Below are 21,318 nucleotides of genomic sequence, written 5' to 3' on the forward strand. Positions count from 1 at the left end.
CGCCAGGTCCCATCTGATCATTCTTCTTGCAAAATGGGCAACTGCGACCTTCGTGCAGCCGGTACATAAAAGACATGAGTAATACATACGGAATATTACGCTAGTCAATTGTTCCAAGAGTTTGTATCACTCGAGTGGCCTGTGCGATGACGTATCACACAAGAGGCGGAGCCTCGAGTGTGATGCGAAATAGCACAAGCCACTCGAGTGATACAAACTATTGGAAAAATTGACTAGCGTAATATTCCTTTTATTATATACAACAACTAACGAAAACAGTTAACAATTGTATTTTTTACCTCAACAAAACTGACAAAACAATGGCAAAAACGGTACGCCATAGTTTATAATTAAGAAGCGTATGAACACAGTTTATGTAAATTAACGTGTAAACATTCGAACCGGGAAAACACAGGTTTTTTGACACGCTTACCTTAATGCCATCGTCAATCCAATGTTTATAACAATTAAGTTGACAACTTTAATTTTAATCCGATGTTTAGAACAAAAAACGTTGAAACGATATGCACTTCCACTTCTATCGTCCATGTCTTTATCGAAACTTAGTTTAAACCACACTATTGTATTGTATTCCTATCGAAATACACATGTTTGCATGATAAACACACACTCCAAAATACGTTTTGAATTCGTTCTATGTTTTTAAATTAACAAATAGTTTACTGTTAAAAAACACCAAGTTCGACTTCTCCTGAAACTCCAGTTTAGATAAAACCATTGTGTTTCGTCAAAAATGACGTCACATGATGTACTAGGTAATATATTTCGAAATATAAAATATTTATATTTTCGGTGTGCGTAATGTGACGTCATTAAATGGGTCGAAGTAGTCCGGCTAGTATGGTAATACGGAATTGGAAATAGCGAGTAGCGTAATACGGGATTTTTTATTTCAACGATTGATTCAGCATGTATTTTGTCAAAAGCATTAAACAAGTATATAATAAATTTGAAAACAATTAATTGGCCATCTTACCAGATTTGTCATACAGCACAGTAAATTCATGCTTTGCACATAATGCAAATGATTAACATTCTCTCAGTTTATTATTCTAAAAGAGAACGTTACGTGCACGCTAGTATACACTCTGCCATCTCATGACCACAAAAACCGGGTTTGGGCATAAATTAAACAAAAGTTTAATACAATACATAGGAAATAACACGGATAATAAGCTGTTAGACAAATAATAAAACTCTAAACAAAAACCCAACGTGAACACAGTGAACAAATCGAAATTTAATTCAATTTTCAGGGACAACCAAAATGGCGGTGTTTATATTCACGTAACCGAAAGAAGAATGATTATGGTGACACCATTTCCGGTTTAGCTAGGCTACGTTACACTATGTTCCGTGCTAGTCTAAATCGCGGTCAATAGGTGGCGGCTCCAGAAATTTCCGGATAAATAATCCACCTTTGGAGGTAGTAGCTATAGGATAGCAGGTAACGTATTTATGATATTAAAATTATGAAAGTAGAAACAACATTTTGAAAATAAGTTTATAAATTAAGGTCCATAATAAAAAGTAAATTACCTAAATTAAAAAAGTAAGAATAAAAACGGGAAAATTATTGAACCACGTCGCTCGGCTATCATCACGTGGTTTGTTATGAAAGCAGGGATTTGATCCTGCTACGCTGGTTCCAGTCAAATGTTTGAGCGGAGGTTGCTGTTTTTGATGTACAACGGGGTGGGGGCTAATCCTTGCAAGCTTAGTATTTATTTACACCATGCGCACCAGTTGCTCCAGTGAGCTACTTAATAGTCATGTGAAGAAATGTGGACAGATGGCATTAATTACCAACATAAAATATAAAAAGAGCAGTGTCCCTCTTATGGGGTTTTCAGATTTATGTTGAAAAAACATAGTTTTACGGGGTTTACAAGGTTTCGTCACACTGCAGTTTCGTCACACTGAATTTACTGTAGAAAACGGGTAGAGGGTTCGTCAAAATGGTAATATATAGGTGTGAATAATACCGGGAAACATTAGCACTTTGATTGAAACCTTTCTTCTGTTATCAGTCAACATGTTTTTTTTCTTTAATTTGATAAATTGAAGTATTTAGTTAGTATACACATGCAATTAAATGACATAATACAATGTTGATTATGATTCACAAAAACCATTTATTTAAATACAACACAATATTACACAATACATTAACATAAAAATCTTCTTAATTAACGGCATAATAATATACTTACCCTAACACAACTCATACATTTATTTGCAAGCAATATTACACACACAAAAATTTGCATATAAAACATAAAGATACAAATCTACTTAATGTCGGCTGTTTCCATTTGTACCTCCGGTACGACTTCTGCTGGTCGGCGGCATTCGCGACATTTCCATTCTACTACAGCACCCTTCATCATTTTGCGATACTGTCTTAGACTGATACCAGTGTCACAAGACAGGTGTTGCCATTTTTCGCATTGATCACACGATATTGCGCGATAATCGTCATTCACGTTCCGTTCGCAGTGTATGAATAGATATTCTGAAGCCATGATTGGATTTTGTGGTTGCAATGAAAAATTCCCATATTATATACTCTTGTTTAACAGACGCTATTTACTCAATATGTATAAATACACACAGTTTGTATAATCCACGCTTCCAATTTAAGCCAACTTCTTTAATTGCCAATTAAAGGCGTGTGTCGCTAATTGATTGTTTGCAATGCGCTAATTAATAAGTTTGCACTATCAAGTAATCAATAATTGAAATATCTTATAATCGTAGATTGGTAGTCGATAGGGTGTGGACGTGTTTTCATGTGCTCCACAAATATGTGTTTTATTCATATATTACGCGCACAGAAAAAGTTGATATTATGGTAGAAAAAAGGATAATATGCAAAGTGTAATGCAGTTTTAGCTGGTACTACAACTACTAAAATAAATACGCTTCATTTTAACAAACAGTACGCTGTTTAACCGAAGTCAAACATAAATCATTTAAACAATATATACAATTAAAACCATAATTTGTTACAAAACTCAACTCAATAACGCTAAAAAATAACATAAAGAAGCATATATCCCAATATATTTATTAACAACATCATATTCAATTGCAATATCATTTTATTCTATACAATATATCAGTGTGACGAAACCTCCACTGCCCTCCTTCATAATATCAGTGTGACGAAACTGCATTGTGACGAAACCTCCAGCACCCGTTTTACGGTATCAAAAAATAGAAGCAACGAAAATGTCTACTTATATTTAGGGTTGCTTACGTATGGTATTTACCGGTAATGTTATCGTAAAGTAAAAAGATAACAACATTGATTGTAAATTTTATATATTGGTTTCACATATAAGTGTATCCCAAAACATGATACCTAACAATTTGAAATATTTATTTGATATATTCAACGTTTTACACAAAATAGCGTTAACATAGATTTAAAGTTATTTTCTAGTAATTAAAGTAAATGGAAATATATGAATTTAATAAAATACATGATGAAATGTTTCAAATAAGTCATGAACATTTGATAAGATACGAAAATAACAACTTTATGAACAATTCAAATATGTAAATATGTAATACAATTATACAAAAAAAATAGTTTTATGAATAAAACAATATGTACTGAAGAATTCTTTAATATTAGATAATGACATGGTTTAACAATCTTACAATACTATAAAAAGTATTGAAGTATACGCTAGATATTTAAATTTTCTTTAAACATTAAAACACTGCTTTGCAGTTGGTTGAAATAAGCAAAGGTAATAGCAAATAAGGAAAAAAGCTAAATCATAGTAAATGTTTAGGTACAAATAATTAAATGATAGGAATAGTACTCATCAAAATCTTCTAATATGATTCCTTGATTATAACTAGACAAAACTTGTTCATTAGCTATATCACTCTTTGTAACAACGATTTGACAATGCAATAAAAAATAACCCAGCCGGGCCCCCCCAGCTGGCTGTCGAACTATGATTTTTTTTAATAATCGCCCCACTGCAATTTTTTTCTCTCGTGCAAGGGCCCACAGTATACTTTCCCTCAAAACAAAAGAGCAGCTATGTTTTATTGTCCCTGATGAACAAGGGGATTAACGCTCGCCAATCGAGATAAGCCTCTAGGCAATGTTTTCTTATCGCCTTGTACACACATCCCCGATCAGTCCCCCATTGTGATCATGAATGCTTCATCTATCGATGGTTGATGTAACATGTATTTTGATACGTGCAGCAAATGGAATCAACTGCAACAGGAGTTCGTAGACTATGGTCTGATAATTGCCGTCGCAAGTTTTGTCTTCTTTGAGAAGGCCCTAGACGTATTTTTCCCTTCTAAAAGTTTTTTTTAAACCTTTTATTGGAAATTTTTAGGTCGCAATATATACTTTTTACATTGAGAATAGGGCCCTGAATTTGAACCTGAACAAAAACACTGACAAAGGGATTAAAACTGAGTATCGGAGGTGGTGACGGTAGAAAAGGGGGATCCCAAGGAATGACCTTGGGGAGGTCCGCCCTTGCTGGTCGAAGGCTTTAAAGTCTTCTGATTCGGTTTGGGTTTGCCCTTTTTCCAAGAATCCTTACCAGACGACTTCTGATAGGAAGACGGTCTGTTATAGGAAGACTCTTGGGGGCCGGATGCAGAATAGACGAACGCCTTTTAGGGACAAAGTTGTCGCCTTTTAGGGACAAAATTGTTGTTCTTAGCATTCTTAGCCGGCGGGGCTGTCGGGGGCTTAGAAGCTGGACGCTTTAAAGCCCTTTGGCGCTGGCCAGAGTTGTTTCTCGCTTAAGAAGCAATGATCTGGTCTTCCCGCTGACCGGTGATAGACTGACCGGTGACCGGAGCGGTCATAAGCTGACCGGTGACCGGACCGGTCAAAGACTGACCGGTGACCGCACCGGTTATAGAATGACCGGTGTCCGGACCGGCCTCGTTATGACCGGTTACCGGGCCGGTCATAGAATGACCGGTATACAAACCGGTCTTGAAATGACCGGTTACCGGGCCGGTCGATGACCGGTGCCGGACCGGTTGCCTGTGCCAAGTGGTCGAGGACGGAACTTTCCCCACTCCGACCAAACGCCCAAGAGGTGGACATGAGACGTCGCCTTGCTAATCCTACAGGGCTCCCGTCTGCGGGCCACCTGCTCCGTGATGGTGACCGCAGAGCCTGTATCCAACAGGGAAGGGCGCCCGGTGCCTTCATCGGTCATAATATGGCTGGTGACGTCAACGGGCAATAACCGGTGCCCGGACCGGTTGACGGGTAACGTTACCGGGCAATACCAAGTGCCCGGACCGGCCATATGACCGGTGACGTCAACAGGGCAATATCCGTCGCCCGGTGAACTGACCGGTCATAATATGACCGGTAACGTCACCGGGTAATGCCCGGTGCCCGGACCGGTCATAATATGACCGGTGACGTCACCTGGCAAATACCGACGTATGGCCGGAGCCACGTGGTAGAAGTCGCCGGGAAAAGACCGACGTATGGCCGGAGCCACGAGGTCCACATCAAACCGACGTATCGCTGGAGCCACGTGGTCGACCTCACCGGGCAAAGACCGACGTCTTGCCGGAGTCTCGTGGTCGACGTCAGACCGATGTATTGCCGGAGTCAAGTGGTCGACATATTGCCCGATGCCCGGTGACAGTATATCGAACCAGTCATAAATGACCGGTGACGTCACCGAGCAAAGACCGACTGACTTGAGCCAAGTAGTCGAGGACGGGTGGGGAAAAGTCACAGCAAGCCGAACTTCCCCTACTCCGACCAGAGGCCAAAGAGCCACAAGAACAGGATCTTCTCCGCGCTTTCGGCTCTGGAACGTCCTACGGTTCGTAGCCTTACGCCAGGTCCCATCTGATCATTCTTCTTGCAAAATGGGCAACTGCGACCTTCGTGCAGCCGGTACATAAAAGACATGAGTAATACATACGGAATATTACGCTAGTCAATTGTTCCAAGAGTTTGTATCACTCGAGTGGCCTGTGCGATGACGTATCACACAAGAGGCGGAGCCTCGAGTGTGATGCGAAATAGCACAAGCCACTCGAGTGATACAAACTATTGGAAAAATTGACTAGCGTAATATTCCTTTTATTATATACAACAACTAACGAAAACAGTTAACAATTGTATTTTTTACCTCAACAAAACTGACAAAACAATGGCAAAAACGGTACGCCATAGTTTATAATTAAGAAGCGTATGAACACAGTTTATGTAAATTAACGTGTAAACATTCGAACCGGGAAAACACAGGTTTTTTGACACGCTTACCTTAATGCCATCGTCAATCCAATGTTTATAACAATTAAGTTGACAACTTTAATTTTTAATCCGATGTTTAGAACAAAAAACGTTGAAACGATATGCACTTCCACTTCTATCGTCCATGTCTTTATCGAAACTTAGTTTAAACCACACTATTGTATTGTATTCCTATCGAAATACACATGTTTGCATGATAAACACACACTCCAAAATACGTTTTGAATTCGTTCTATGTTTTTAAATTAACAAATAGTTTACTGTTAAAAAACACCAAGTTCGACTTCTCCTGAAACTCCAGTTTAGATAAAACCATTGTGTTTCGTCAAAAATGACGTCACATGATGTACTAGGTAATATATTTCGAAATATAAAATATTTATATTTTCGGTGTGCGTAATGTGACGTCATTAAATGGGTCGAAGTAGTCCGGCTAGTATGGTAATACGGAATTGGAAATAGCGAGTAGCGTAATACGGGATTTTTTATTTCAACGATTGATTCAGCATGTATTTTGTCAAAAGCATTAAACAAGTATATAATAAATTTGAAAACAATTAATTGGCCATCTTACCAGATTTGTCATACAGCACAGTAAATTCATGCTTTGCACATAATGCAAATGATTAACATTCTCTCAGTTTATTATTCTAAAAGAGAACGTTACGTGCACGCTAGTATACACTCTGCCATCTCATGACCACAAAAACCGGGTTTGGGCATAAATTAAACAAAAGTTTAATACAATACATAGGAAATAACACGGATAATAAGCTGTTAGACAAATAATAAAACTCTAAACAAAAACCCAACGTGAACACAGTGAACAAATCGAAATTTAATTCAATTTTCAGGGACAACCAAAATGGCGGTGTTTATATTCACGTAACCGAAAGAAGAATGATTATGGTGACACCATTTCCGGTTTAGCTAGGCTACGTTACACTATGTTCCGTGCTAGTCTAAATCGCGGTCAATAGGTGGCGGCTCCAGAAATTTCCGGATAAATAATTATCCTTTGGAGGTAGTAGCTATAGGATAGCAGGTAACGTATTTATGATATTAAAATTATGAAAGTAGAATCATTTTCTTTAACATTTTGAAAATAAGTTTATAAATTAAGGTCCATAATAAAAAGTAAATTACCTAAATTAAAAAAGTAAGAATAAAAACGGGAAAATTATTGAACCACGTCGCTCGGCTATCATCACGTGGTTTGTTATGAAAGCAGGGATTTGATCCTGCTACGCTGGTTCCAGTCAAATGTTTGAGCGGAGGTTGCTGTTTTTGATGTACAACGGGGTGGGGGCTAATCCTTGCAAGCTTAGTATTTATTTACACCATGCGCACCAGTTGCTCCAGTGAGCTACTTAATAGTCATGTGAAGAAATGTGGACAGATGGCATTAATTACCAACATAAAATATAAAAAGAGCAGTGTCCCTCTTATGGGGTTTTCAGATTTATGTTGAAAAAACATAGTTTTACGGGGTTTACAAGGTTTCGTCACACTGCAGTTTCGTCACACTGAATTTACTGTAGAAAACGGGTAGAGGGTTCGTCAAAATGGTAATATATAGGTGTGAATAATACCGGGAAACATTAGCACTTTGATTGAAACCTTTCTTCTGTTATCAGTCAACATGTTTTTTTTCTTTAATTTGATAAATTGAAGTATTTAGTTAGTATACACATGCAATTAAATGACATAATACAATGTTGATTATGATTCACAAAAACCATTTATTTAAATACAACACAATATTACACAATACATTAACATAAAAATCTTCTTAATTAACGGCATAATAATATACTTACCCTAACACAACTCATACATTTATTTGCAAGCAATATTACACACACAAAAATTTGCATATAAAACATAAAGATACAAATCTACTTAATGTCGGCTGTTTCCATTTGTACCTCCGGTACGACTTCTGCTGGTCGGCGGCATTCGCGACATTTCCATTCTACTACAGCACCCTTCATCATTTTGCGATACTGTCTTAGACTGATACCAGTGTCACAAGACAGGTGTTGCCATTTTTCGCATTGATCACACGATATTGCGCGATAATCGTCATTCACGTTCCGTTCGCAGTGTATGAATAGATATTCTGAAGCCATGATTGGATTTTGTGGTTGCAATGAAAAATTCCCATATTATATACTCTTGTTTAACAGACGCTATTTACTCAATATGTATAAATACACACAGTTTGTATAATCCACGCTTCCAATTTAAGCCAACTTCTTTAATTGCCAATTAAAGGCGTGTGTCGCTAATTGATTGTTTGCAATGCGCTAATTAATAAGTTTGCACTATCAAGTAATCAATAATTGAAATATCTTATAATCGTAGATTGGTAGTCGATAGGGTGTGGACGTGTTTTCATGTGCTCCACAAATATGTGTTTTATTCATATATTACGCGCACAGAAAAAGTTGATATTATGGTAGAAAAAAGGATAATATGCAAAGTGTAATGCAGTTTTAGCTGGTACTACAACTACTAAAATAAATACGCTTCATTTTAACAAACAGTACGCTGTTTAACCGAAGTCAAACATAAATCATTTAAACAATATATACAATTAAAACCATAATTTGTTACAAAACTCAACTCAATAACGCTAAAAAATAACATAAAGAAGCATATATCCCAATATATTTATTAACAACATCATATTCAATTGCAATATCATTTTATTCTATACAATATATCAGTGTGACGAAACCTCCACTGCCCTCCTTCATAATATCAGTGTGACGAAACTGCATTGTGACGAAACCTCCAGCACCCGTTTTACGGTATCAAAAAATAGAAGCAACGAAAATGTCTACTTATATTTAGGGTTGCTTACGTATGGTATTTACCGGTAATGTTATCGTAAAGTAAAAAGATAACAACATTGATTGTAAATTTTATATATTGGTTTCACATATAAGTGTATCCCAAAACATGATACCTAACAATTTGAAATATTTATTTGATATATTCAACGTTTTACACAAAATAGCGTTAACATAGATTTAAAGTTATTTTCTAGTAATTAAAGTAAATGGAAATATATGAATTTAATAAAATACATGATGAAATGTTTCAAATAAGTCATGAACATTTGATAAGATACGAAAATAACAACTTTATGAACAATTCAAATATGTAAATATGTAATACAATTATACAAAAAAAATAGTTTTATGAATAAAACAATATGTACTGAAGAATTCTTTAATATTAGATAATGACATGGTTTAACAATCTTACAATACTATAAAAAGTATTGAAGTATACGCTAGATATTTAAATTTTCTTTAAACATTAAAACACTGCTTTGCAGTTGGTTGAAATAAGCAAAGGTAATAGCAAATAAGGAAAAAAGCTAAATCATAGTAAATGTTTAGGTACAAATAATTAAATGATAGGAATAGTACTCATCAAAATCTTCTAATATGATTCCTTGATTATAACTAGACAAAACTTGTTCATTAGCTATATCACTCTTTGTAACAACGATTTGACAATGCAATAAAAAATAACCCAGCCGGGCCCCCCCAGCTGGCTGTCGAACTATGATTTTTTTTAATAATCGCCCCACTGCAATTTTTTTCTCTCGTGCAAGGGCCCACAGTATACTTTCCCTCAAAACAAAAGAGCAGCTATGTTTTATTGTCCCTGATGAACAAGGGGATTAACGCTCGCCAATCGAGATAAGCCTCTAGGCAATGTTTTCTTATCGCCTTGTACACACATCCCCGATCAGTCCCCCATTGTGATCATGAATGCTTCATCTATCGATGGTTGATGTAACATGTATTTTGATACGTGCAGCAAATGGAATCAACTGCAACAGGAGTTCGTAGACTATGGTCTGATAATTGCCGTCGCAAGTTTTGTCTTCTTTGAGAAGGCCCTAGACGTATTTTTCCCTTCTAAAAGTTTTTTTTAAACCTTTTATTGGAAATTTTTAGGTCCCAATATATACTTTTTACATTGAGAATAGGGCCCTGAATTTGAACCTGAACAAAAACACTGACAAAGGGATTAAAACTGAGTATTTATAATTTTTGAAAGGAAATCACTGAAAAAGACTGCGATGAGATAGTTAACATGTTTGTTTAAAAGAAAAACAGATTCATAAATTTGCCGAGCAACAGACACTTTGGCAGAATTCAGTATTTAAAATAATTGAGTACCGAGAATTGAGTAATATCAACATATTTATGGCTCATTGGTAAAAAAATGAAAATTGAAACAACAAATTGATCTCATTATATAAGTTAACCTGATCCAGTGTAGAACAATGTTTATAATTAAATCACCTCTTTCCTTGACTTTGTTTGAAAACAGTAAAATATGTTAAATTGATTATTTAAGACTTTCATTATTAATTCTAAATATTTTAAGATGATTAAATACTGAAATATATACGCACTGGGATCAATTTTCAAAAACAACATCAAAAAACAAACGTAGCAACAACAAATAACAGTAACAATAGCTTATCTGTGTGTTTTAAGAACCATAACTATGTCAGAAAAAAACACCATCAATTATAAGTTGATGTTTTAATAAGGTTTCACAACATTTTACAGTAATAAAAAGATTCAACTTTCAATTTAGAACTGGTGCATTTCACCTTGGAAGAAGATTTGCAAAACTATAATTTAATGACCCTATGGATAACAGTGATGTAAAACCAGCAGCACCAAGATAAAAACAAACAATACTAGACTGGGCAATATCAATGACTGATAATGTAAATATGGTGTTTTTGCTGCCGTTTAATATTTATATTTCAAAAATGATGGTAAAAAAAATTATCCATGAATTTCCTAAAATACAAAACTGTTATGACCATTGTTTTAACAAACATGCAAACATGGTATTGCACCAAAAAATGTTCTGGTCTCTTAACATAACATTATGTGAACATTTAAATTGATTAACTTGCATACCGTTAATTTCTTAAAGTTAAAATATATCGTGATAAAAAAATCATGTAAATTGAATTAAGCCCCAACATTTAAGTGCAAAAAAGCAAAGCTTGGTCCAAAAACATTGAAAATGATCGATATATCTATGACACATACATAATGTAAATATTTTTGTATATGGTTCAAATCCATTTTAAAGCATATAGAACATAACATCAATAAACTTAAAGTAGAATAAATCTTACCTAAAGCACAAAATGTTTATAAAATGACTCAGTGTCTTAAATATTTTGCCGAATTTCATATACATAAACATTTTGAAATTGTTATTTTGTAAATAACACAGTTACAAGTGAAAGCTCTTTTGAAAGTTTTCTTCAAAACAAGAGGAAAAAGCAATACATGTATGTGCCTGTTTAACCTGGCTGATTTGAAATAAGATAATCTAGCTCAAAAACTGTGCAGGTTTAGTCAACAAGCGTTAAAACATTAAATAGTTGACAGAGTTAATTTTGCATTTTATTTCAGTCCATAAGAGGATAATAACATTGCCAATATTTGTCATACCAAAAACTGTCCAAATGATGGAATAAAATGTAAAGTTTCTGCCAAGCACATTTAATTGCGTAAAATGGATTAGAAGCAATGCTCTCACAAACTAAAAGCTTCATGCTCAGGTGTTAAAAAATGAACAATTAGGATTTACTACAAAAAGGCACAAACAATCACCAAAAAATGCCTTTCCTTTGGCTAATCTTTAAACCCTCTACTGTCCTTCACATTGACATTGACATCTCCCTGCAAGAGTTCTTTGTTTATGGTCTTTTTCAAACATTTTGACTGTAAACCTAATTTTTTTACAATCTTGCAAAAGCCGACAGAGCTCAAAGCAACCTCTCAAGAAACCTTGACCCCAATTAGTGGAATATGTGAAGTGTCGAAATCACCTTTTTCTAACGTCGGGTCGTCTTGCGAACTCTGTGACATATTCATCTCTGCTGAGACCTTCATGGAAGAAAATTCCTGTGGTCTTCCAATGCCTGAATTCGCATGACCGTTGAAAGGCTTTGCCTGTTGTTCATCTGTCTCTCTGCCTTTCTTGGGAAGACCCTCTCTAACAACGTAATACTTAAGGAATGCTTCAGTAGACCGTCTTCCTTGCTGTTAATTGAACAAGAACAGCTAGGACATCTTTTTACTCCAGGTTTCTTACAATCTTGGACTAGGACGTAAAAAGCTTAAGTTGATTTTTTAAATAAATATTTAGTTTTAGGCTACAAGCTTAACTTTCAAAATCTTATTTTAGAATGTTCTATAAAGTTATTCCACTAACTTGTCTAACTTTCTAACTGAAACATTAGGACAAACTTTTTTTGGCATGTCTATCAACAAACACTTAAAAGTCTGGCACTCAAAAGATAACCTGTAAAGTGATATGCACTTTTATTTATTTATAACATAGTTTCAACTTATTTAGAAAACAAAACATTAAAACAAGAACAAATATTTACAGAAACTAGCTACTGAAATACAGTCTTCAGTTCTTACATTGACAACAAAATTTCTGTCTTCTTGTTCGAGAACAAAATCTGAAGTCCCAACATGGCCGGTGTTAATCCCTACTGTCCGGTCAATGTCTCGCTCCTAAAAAATACAAGGCACAATATGTTTAAAGAACTGATCTTAGGCACAGACTTAAGGTGTGTATGAAATACTGGAAAGGGTTTTGCTTATAGTTTAAACCTATTTATTTTAGCTCGATTGCATAGAAAACTTAAGGCTTATTTGAAACGCTCTAGAGTCCGTTTCCTGGGTCTAGAACCAGTACTTGGTGTCTAAAGAACGCTCCCACAGTGGAAATCGAACCCTTTACCTCCCGGTTGCTAGGCGGACACCACATCCAGTAAGCCACATCGACCTTGTTTTTGCTTATGATGTTACCTTTCATAATTTATTTGATAGCAATATGAATTATTGTACACAGCTTGTTTTAACCATCAAATAGTGTTGTATACTGTGTCATGTAATGTGTTTCAGTATAATCCTCATTCTATCATGATAATCAATTATCTTCATGTGAACAATTAATAACATCAGGGTTCGACATTAACTTTTTTTAGAGCAAGACCATCGGACCAGCTACTCTTAAAATGTACCAGCCCGAACCTGATGTCTACTAGACCATAAATGACATAATCATAGCAAATGAACACAATTGTGTCATGTAACTGTTTTAAAATCAGGATTTATCAGTAATTAATCAGTGAACACCAGATTTTTTTTATGCATAGAGTAAAGCAATAAAATAAAACTTTTTTTTTGCTTTTCTTGGTCAAATTCAAGCCATGGGAACTGACTCAATTTTCCTTCTAGGATAAAATTGACGTTTTCGTGTTTCTTCATATTTACGTTTCGTGTCAGTTTGAGCGTCGGATTCTTTTTTATTAACTGATTTGTCGGACGAAAATCTGAACTTGAACAAAGCCGTTCTTTTAATAACATTCTCTTGTCTGCTACACAAAAATGTTTACATTGACCATACTGATTTTCGATAAAAGTCGTAAAATCATGATCTACAGTTTTACGATACTGCAGAAAATAGCCCGACCACCGATCTGACTAGACAATGTCTGTCGGACGTGCCTTAGTGTCGAACCCTGAACATAAGTGTGATATAACTACCAACTAACAACACAGAAAGCTGCATAACTTTAGCACATAATAGTAAAACATAGTTTTCATTTAAATAACAAAAATGAAATGATGTTAGAATGATTATAATTTTATGCATTGTCAATATTTATCTGTCAATTACCAACAGTCTCTGTCATTGCAATTTGTTGCCTTCAAAATTAATATAGAAATTGGAAGAACCAATGTCGGACATGGAAATAATAATTTTTTTAAGTGTCTGAAAATATTTAGTATATGTCTGACAGGGTGACAGTAAATTTGTCAACTTGAGAAAATACTGTCAACCGAGGCAAAACTGCGTACTGCTTATGCACAAATGGGACAGTACAACATTTTACCATTCCGCATGTGATTGCTAAGGTAGCCGGCAACAGTATTTTTTGGTAGCGGGCGACAGTATATTTTGGACAGTAAATTTTTTTCTGCTGGGTCTGACAATATTTCTATGTCACGATGGCCTATGGGAGTTGAGCATAATGTGAATAAAAGTGAGGTATAATAATAATAACTGTAATTGGAATAATTAATTTCTAAACATTACATGTACATGCTTTATTTAGTATATAATAATAGTATTCTTATTATGAAAAAATAATATATGACATAACAAAAAAATATTTAATTTTGGTAATTCAATTTCATTACTTGTTTATAATTCAAATTCAATCACAAGCATCATTATGATCATAATCATCATCATCATCATCATCATCATCATCAAAACAACTTTAACAAGAAACCGTCGGAGACGGGTGATGCTCCCCAAAGGGTTTTTTTGTCACAATATTGCACTATATATTCAGATAAAAGGAAACGTCTTGAGGGCACAGTAGTTGGGGGGGACAAGATTTTTTTTTTTTAGAAAATTTCAAAGGGCCAAAACTCTGTGAAAAATCATCCGACCAGAACCCGCTGATAATATGCACATCTCCTCTTGGTAGTGAAGCTTCCCATAAAGTTTCATTGAATTCTGGTCATTAGTTGCTGAGAAATAGCCCAGACAAAAATGGGGCACAGTAGTTTGGGGGGGACAAGAATTTTTTTATAGAAAATTTCAAAGGGCCATATAACTCTGTGGAAAATCATCTGACCAGAACCTGCTGATAATATGCACATCTTCTCTTGGTAGTGAAGCTTCCCATAAAGTTTCATTGAATTCCGATCATTAGTTGCTGAGAAATAGACCGGACAAAAATGTGCACGGACGGACAGACAGACACACACACGGACAGACAAAGCGGCGACTATATGCACCTTTATTTTGGGGGAGAATAAAAATACAAAATCATAGCTTTAATAGTTGTACTCATTGTTACAAAAAGCCACGTCAACCTGTGCTGAATGGTTGCATTTAGCAAAAATAACAAGCCAAAGTAACAAATTCCATAGTGGCTATAGTTTTCAAGAGACTAGGGCAATTTTAAAACTCAGTAGATTTATAATGAGACTAAGTATTCTAACAAAGTCTCACAAAGAGTGGGTCAAGATGCAACTTCTATAGTGTTAATAAGGTTTTAAAGCTGTATAAGGAAAACTTCCCTGCCCCTGGCTGCCATGCTTTTCAACAAACTGGAATAATTTTTGACCTGGGTCATAAGAACAAATTCTCTGAGCAAGTTTCATGATAATTTGACTAAAACTGCTACTTCTAGAGGGTTCTCAAGCTTCCACTACATTCCATTGATTTTAAGAAAACTACCCCACTCACTAGTGGCCATGTTTTTTAACACACTAGAACCATTTTTTAACTCAGCTGTGATATCATTAGAACAAATAATCAGACAAAGTTTCATGAAGATTGTACTAATATGTGACTTCTATAGGGAGAATACGGAAAACTGCCCGACTCTCAGTTGTCCATGTTTTTCAACAGACCAAACCCATTTCAAACTCAGCTGTGCAATAGTACGACAAATTCTCTGAACAAGATGTATTAAGATTTGAATAAAAATGTAAATTCTATAATGTAAATAAGGTTTCACAATAAAACATCAGAAAAACTGCCCTACAACCTGGGACCACACATGTCAACTGACTTGAACCATTATCAAACTGAGCAGAGATATTATTGGAACAATTATTCTAACCATGTTGCATGAACATATGACTAAAAATGAGACATCTACAGAATTTACAAGACAATTGCCATGCAATATATGTCCCCTACCGGCTCCACCATTGTCAGAAATTCCACCATTGTCAGATTTTTTAAAAATATTTGTTGCCATAGCAACCATAATTTTTTACATAGGAACAAAATGAAATGATGTACATGATGTCCATATTGCCATCTATCCATGTTTGAAGTTTCATGAAAAAATGTTAACAACTTTTAAAGTTATCGCAGGATCCAGAAAACCACCATTTTAGCAGTATTTCTAGTCTATTTGTTTCCATAGCAACCAGAATTTTTCACGTAGGAACAAAATGAAATGACACGCATAATGTCCATATTGCCAGCTATCCATGTTTCAAGTTTCATGAAAAAATATGAAGAACTTTTAAAGTTATCGCAGGATCCAGAAAAGTGTGACGGACAGACAGACAGACAGACAGACGGAGCGCAAACCATAAGTCCCCTCCTGTAAAACCAGTAGTGGACAACAAGCTTTTTCTTTAATGTGACCTAGTCAAATATTTTTTTACCCAATTTGACCCAGTTTCGAACTCAGCTGAGATATTATTTAAACATTTTAGAGCACCGCCTAGCGGGTGCAAACCGCTATCTAATTTCCTTTTTAAAGGTGAAGGGACCTATCTCAAAACTTCAATCAAAAAGGAGGAAGGGGTGAGGGTGGAGAGGGGTGTATAGTGTGAGGGTGAGGTCATTTATTACATTTTCTTCCAAAAATAAGAAACAAAAATGAAAAAAAAAATTGGGGGGGGGGGGGTTGGACGGTCTTTAAAAAATAAAACTAGTGACCTGAAAATCAATAGGGGTCATCTGCCAGTCATGATCAATGTACCTATGAAGTTTCATGATCCTAGGCGTGAGCTTTCTTGAGTTATCATCCGGAAACCATTTTACTGTTTCGAGTCACTGTGACCTTGACCTTTAACCTAGTGACCTGAAAATCAATAGGGGTCACCTGCCAGTCATGATCAATGTACCAATGAAGTTTCATGATCCTAGGCGTAAGCATTCTTGAGTTATCATCCGGAAACCATTTTACTATTTCGAGTCACTGTGATCTTGACCTTTGACCTAGTGACCTGAAAATAAATAGGGGTCACCTGCCAGTCATGATCAATGTACCTATGAAGTTTGATGATCCTAGGCGTAAGCATTGTTGAGTTATCATCAGGAAACCATTGTACTCTTTCGAGTCACCTTGACCTTTGACCTAGTGACTGTGAAGTTTCATGATCCTAGGCGTAAGCATTCTTGAGTTATCATCCGGAAACCATTTTACTATTTCGAGTCACTGTGACCTTGACCTTTGACCTAGTGACCTCAAAATCAATAGGGGTCATCTGCGAGTCATGATCAATGTACCTATGAAGTTTCATGATCCTAGGCCAAAGCGCTCTTGAGTTATCATCCGGAAACCATCTGGTGGACGGACGGACCTACCGACATGTGCAAAACAATATACCCCCTCTTCTTCGAAGGGGGGCATAATAATAACAAGAGATGTGTTTGTCAGAAACACAATGCCCCCTACTGCGCCGCTTTGATTTATTAATTGTTTTTATCATTTGGCAGGTACAGATAATTATCTCCCTTTGAAGCTTATTACTTCCCTTAGATTTTATTTTTTTTACCTTTGACCTTGAAGGATAGCTTGACCTTGCCTCACTCAAAATGCGCAGCTCCAGAAGATACACATGCATGCCAAATATCAAGTTGCTATCTGAAGGGACATAGACGTAATGAGCCTTTTTCGAAAACCTAACCGCAGAAACCTAAACCCAAAGATGTGTGAAGGAAAGACAGACAGACGGAAGGACGGTCTGATCACTATATGCTGCTTTCTGAAGGGAAATAGAAACTATGAGCATTTTTTGAAACCTAATCGCAGAAACCTAAACGCAAAGTGTGACGGAAAGACGGAAAGACAGACAGACAGGCAGATGGTCCGGTCTGATCACTATATGCCCTCCTTCGGGGGCATACAAAAAAATATTTGTGTTTCTTTAACCATGTTTAAAAAAAAAAAAAAAAAAAAAAAAAAAGGGGGGGGGTTGGGGGGGTTGAGAGGGGGGTATAGTGTGAGGGTGTGGTCATTTATTAGATGATCTTTCAAAAATAAGAAAAGAATTGGATTTTTTGTTTTTAGTTTTTTTGGGGTGAGGGGGGGGATTCTGGGGTGGTGTGTGGAGGATGGTTTGGGTGGAGTCTATTGTGGTATGTCAGGTAAGTATTGTTTTGTCCAAGTATGAATCAAATCTGATAATAAATAAAGAAGTAATGGCAATTTTAGCCAAATTTAATGATTTGACCTTGATTCAAGGTCATTCAAAGGTCAAGGTCAAATTCAACTTGCCAAGTACAGTACCCTCACGATAGTATGAAAGTATTTGAAGTTTAAAAGCAATAGCCTTGATACTTTAGACGTAAAGTGAATCTTAACACAAAATATAACCAAATATTTAAAGTTACTTAGTAAACAAAGGGCCATAATTCCGTCAAAATGCCAAACAGAGTTATGCAACTTGTCCTGTACAGTCCGCTTATGATAGTTAGCGAGTGTTCCAAGTCTGAAAGCAATAGCTATGATACTTTAGGAGTAAAAAGGACCAAAACACAAAACTTAATGAAATTTTCCATTTTCAAGTATAAAGGGGCCATAATTCTGTCAAAATGCCTGTCAAAGTTACATAACGTTGCCTGCACAGTCCCCTTATTATAGTTAGTAAGTGTTGCAAGTATGAAAGCAATAGTTTTGATACTTTAGGAATAATTTGGACCTAAACACAAAACTTAACCAAATTTTCAATTTTCTAACTATAAAAGGGCACATTATTCTGTCAAAATGCCCGCCATTGTTATCTAACTTTGCCTGCCCAGTCCCCTCATGATAATAAGTAAGTGTACCAAGTTTGAATGCAACAGCTATGATACTTTATGAGAAAAGTGGACCTAAACACAAAACTTAACCAGATGCCGACGCAGATGCCAATGCTCATGTAGGTGATGAAAATAGCTTTTTTTTTTTTTTCAAAAAATATATGAGCTAAAAAAGGTTCTAATGATGTTTCATGGCGATTAAGCAATAAATATTGCCTAAAATTTGCTAAAAATGTTCACGATGAACAACGGACCGAAAGGGAGCACAAAAAAGCTCACAATGTGCTCAGAGAAGCAAAAAAGTATAGGACACATGAAGGCCGTAAAAGTTGCTATTTTTATAAAAAATTTAAGCAATTGCACACTGTTTCAGAAGCCACATTCAAACATTTTCAAAATTGATTAAAAATATTGTACTTGAAAACAAGCCAAAGGATAAACCAGTTTTAAGATTGCTGCTATAAACGATTAAGTAACTACATGTATTACTATCACTATAGGTGTAATAATGGGATGATAAAAAATTCACCTCCACAAAGATGCGTTTCACGTTTGTAAGCAAGGCAGACTGAAGAGTGTCGAAGAATGAGAACAGGCCTTTAATCTCCTTCCTTTGGTAACCAAGAAAACGAGACTGCAGGGACACGCCGTTTCGCTCTATGAAGCGCACAATCTCATGGAAATAAATCTGCAAACAGTAACAGGTCAGGTAATATTTTCAACTTAATAATACACTTATAACACAATCTCATGCTAATAGATCTTTTAAAAAATAACAGGGCATGCAGTCAATATCTTAAACAGTACTTTATACTACACTTATAATACAATCTTATTTTGATAGATCTGCAACAAATACCAAGTCAGAGAATATCTTCAACTTTATGCTACACTTATAACACAATCTCACGTTAACAAAAATAGCAGGTCAAACCTGACCTGGTCTGCACTGGAAATATCTTCAATCCTATACTATTCTAATAACATTATGGTCTCTTGTCCAGTGTTGTTCAGCCACTTTTAAGCTAAATTAACTTTTTATCCTAAATAAACACAATTTCAACACCAATAAAACATTTCACTTTGATTTGTATGTCTTTCCAACAAAATTTAGAATTGATACCTCAAATATCACATATTTCCTCATAAAGTTTCTGATTAAATGAGGGCTCCCTAGCAACACCTATATAGTGTCCAATCAATCAACCTGTTCAGTCATCATTTTGATAGGGAAAAAACAATACTAAGTAATAATTTTGAATAATTTATTAAAGACAATTTCCCAGTATATTATATTAATTATAACCAGCATACTTAAACGCTAAAAGCATGCATGAAGGCACACATACAAGCCATACATAAAAATCATTCATGAGAAGGGCAAGAAAACATGAGAAGAATAAAAACTGCAGCAATCTTCATGGCGATGATAAAGGCATACCGGAAAGTTAAGAAGGTAACATGGTAAAAATAATGTTAAACAAATTAAATTTGTAGTAATAATTCTTTTTTTTTTCTGCCCAGCCTCAATGACCTTGTTTCAAACTAATGTTGATTTCCACAGTTTACACAGTTACCTCCCCATTTTTATCTTCATCCAGTGCCTCCATCGCCTGATCTACGGTCACATCCCTGCCAAACAGACGCACCGCATAGCGGGTCGGGAACTCGTTTTTCTGAACAAGAAAAGTGGCAATAATGTATCAAGTTAGCCTTGTTCTGGCAAACATGGACATAATGCATATGCCTATAAAGTGTTGTCCCAGATTAGCCTGTTCAGTTTGCACTTTTCTTTAAGAAATTCCATTTAAAACGGAAAGTTAAGTCCCTGGTACACCTGTGTGGTCAACACTATACGCGCATGCTTAAACCCACTTTTCACAGAACGTGACTCAAATAATTAGGGAATTCAGATAGTGCTTTATCTGCTAAAGTAAATATAATTATGATTATTAACAGTATTATTGTACTTATGTAATTTATTGTTATAACACCATGTGACCTTGACCTGATGACCTCACAATTTATAGGACAGACAGACATTTTATTCAAACTCATACAACACTACATTGTATTCATACTCAAATATACAAATTATTTTTCTGTAACTAAAAAAGGTACAAAACAACATAGTAATATAAAACATACAATAGTCATTTAAGTATAAATGATTTGTCACATAAAGTTATAACTCAAGGAATCTATAAACAGATGGGTTTGTAAAATAATATACAATTATTTTTTTTCTTCTTAAATCACTGTTACAGCAGCATATACAAGGGACAAAATTGTCACAAAACCAGGTTTCAATTTGAAAACAAAAAAATGTTGGATAAAGGGAGACAATTCAAAATGTGAATTTT

General features: G+C 35.4%; 1 protein-coding gene across 18 annotated transcripts in view; it reads right to left on the minus strand.

Annotated features, from left to right (window-relative positions):
• Positions 1-3,077: 3,077 nt before the first annotated feature.
• The window catches only part of LOC127856622 (uncharacterized), a 165,062-nt gene continuing 146,821 nt past the window's right edge, over positions 3,078-21,318 (minus strand). For 16 of the 18 annotated variants that reach the window (XM_052392934.1, XM_052392930.1, XM_052392929.1 and 13 more), the window contains 4 exons: positions 20,533-20,631; positions 19,485-19,643; positions 12,799-12,894; positions 8,968-12,411 (listed from right to left, as the gene is read on the minus strand). In XM_052392934.1, coding sequence (XP_052248894.1) covers positions 12,148-12,411; positions 12,799-12,894; positions 19,485-19,643; positions 20,533-20,631 — 618 coding nt within the window. In that variant the 3' untranslated portion in view covers positions 8,968-12,147. Of the gene's footprint in view, positions 3,736-8,967; positions 12,412-12,798; positions 12,895-19,484; positions 19,644-20,532; positions 20,632-21,318 lie in introns of those variants that run through there. The other 2 variants (XR_008038147.1, XR_008038146.1) reach the window with 2 other exon arrangements.

Source organism: Dreissena polymorpha, chromosome 13 (assembly GCF_020536995.1).
Source record: "Dreissena polymorpha isolate Duluth1 chromosome 13, UMN_Dpol_1.0, whole genome shotgun sequence".
Lineage (NCBI taxonomy): Eukaryota > Metazoa > Mollusca > Bivalvia > Myida > Dreissenidae > Dreissena > Dreissena polymorpha.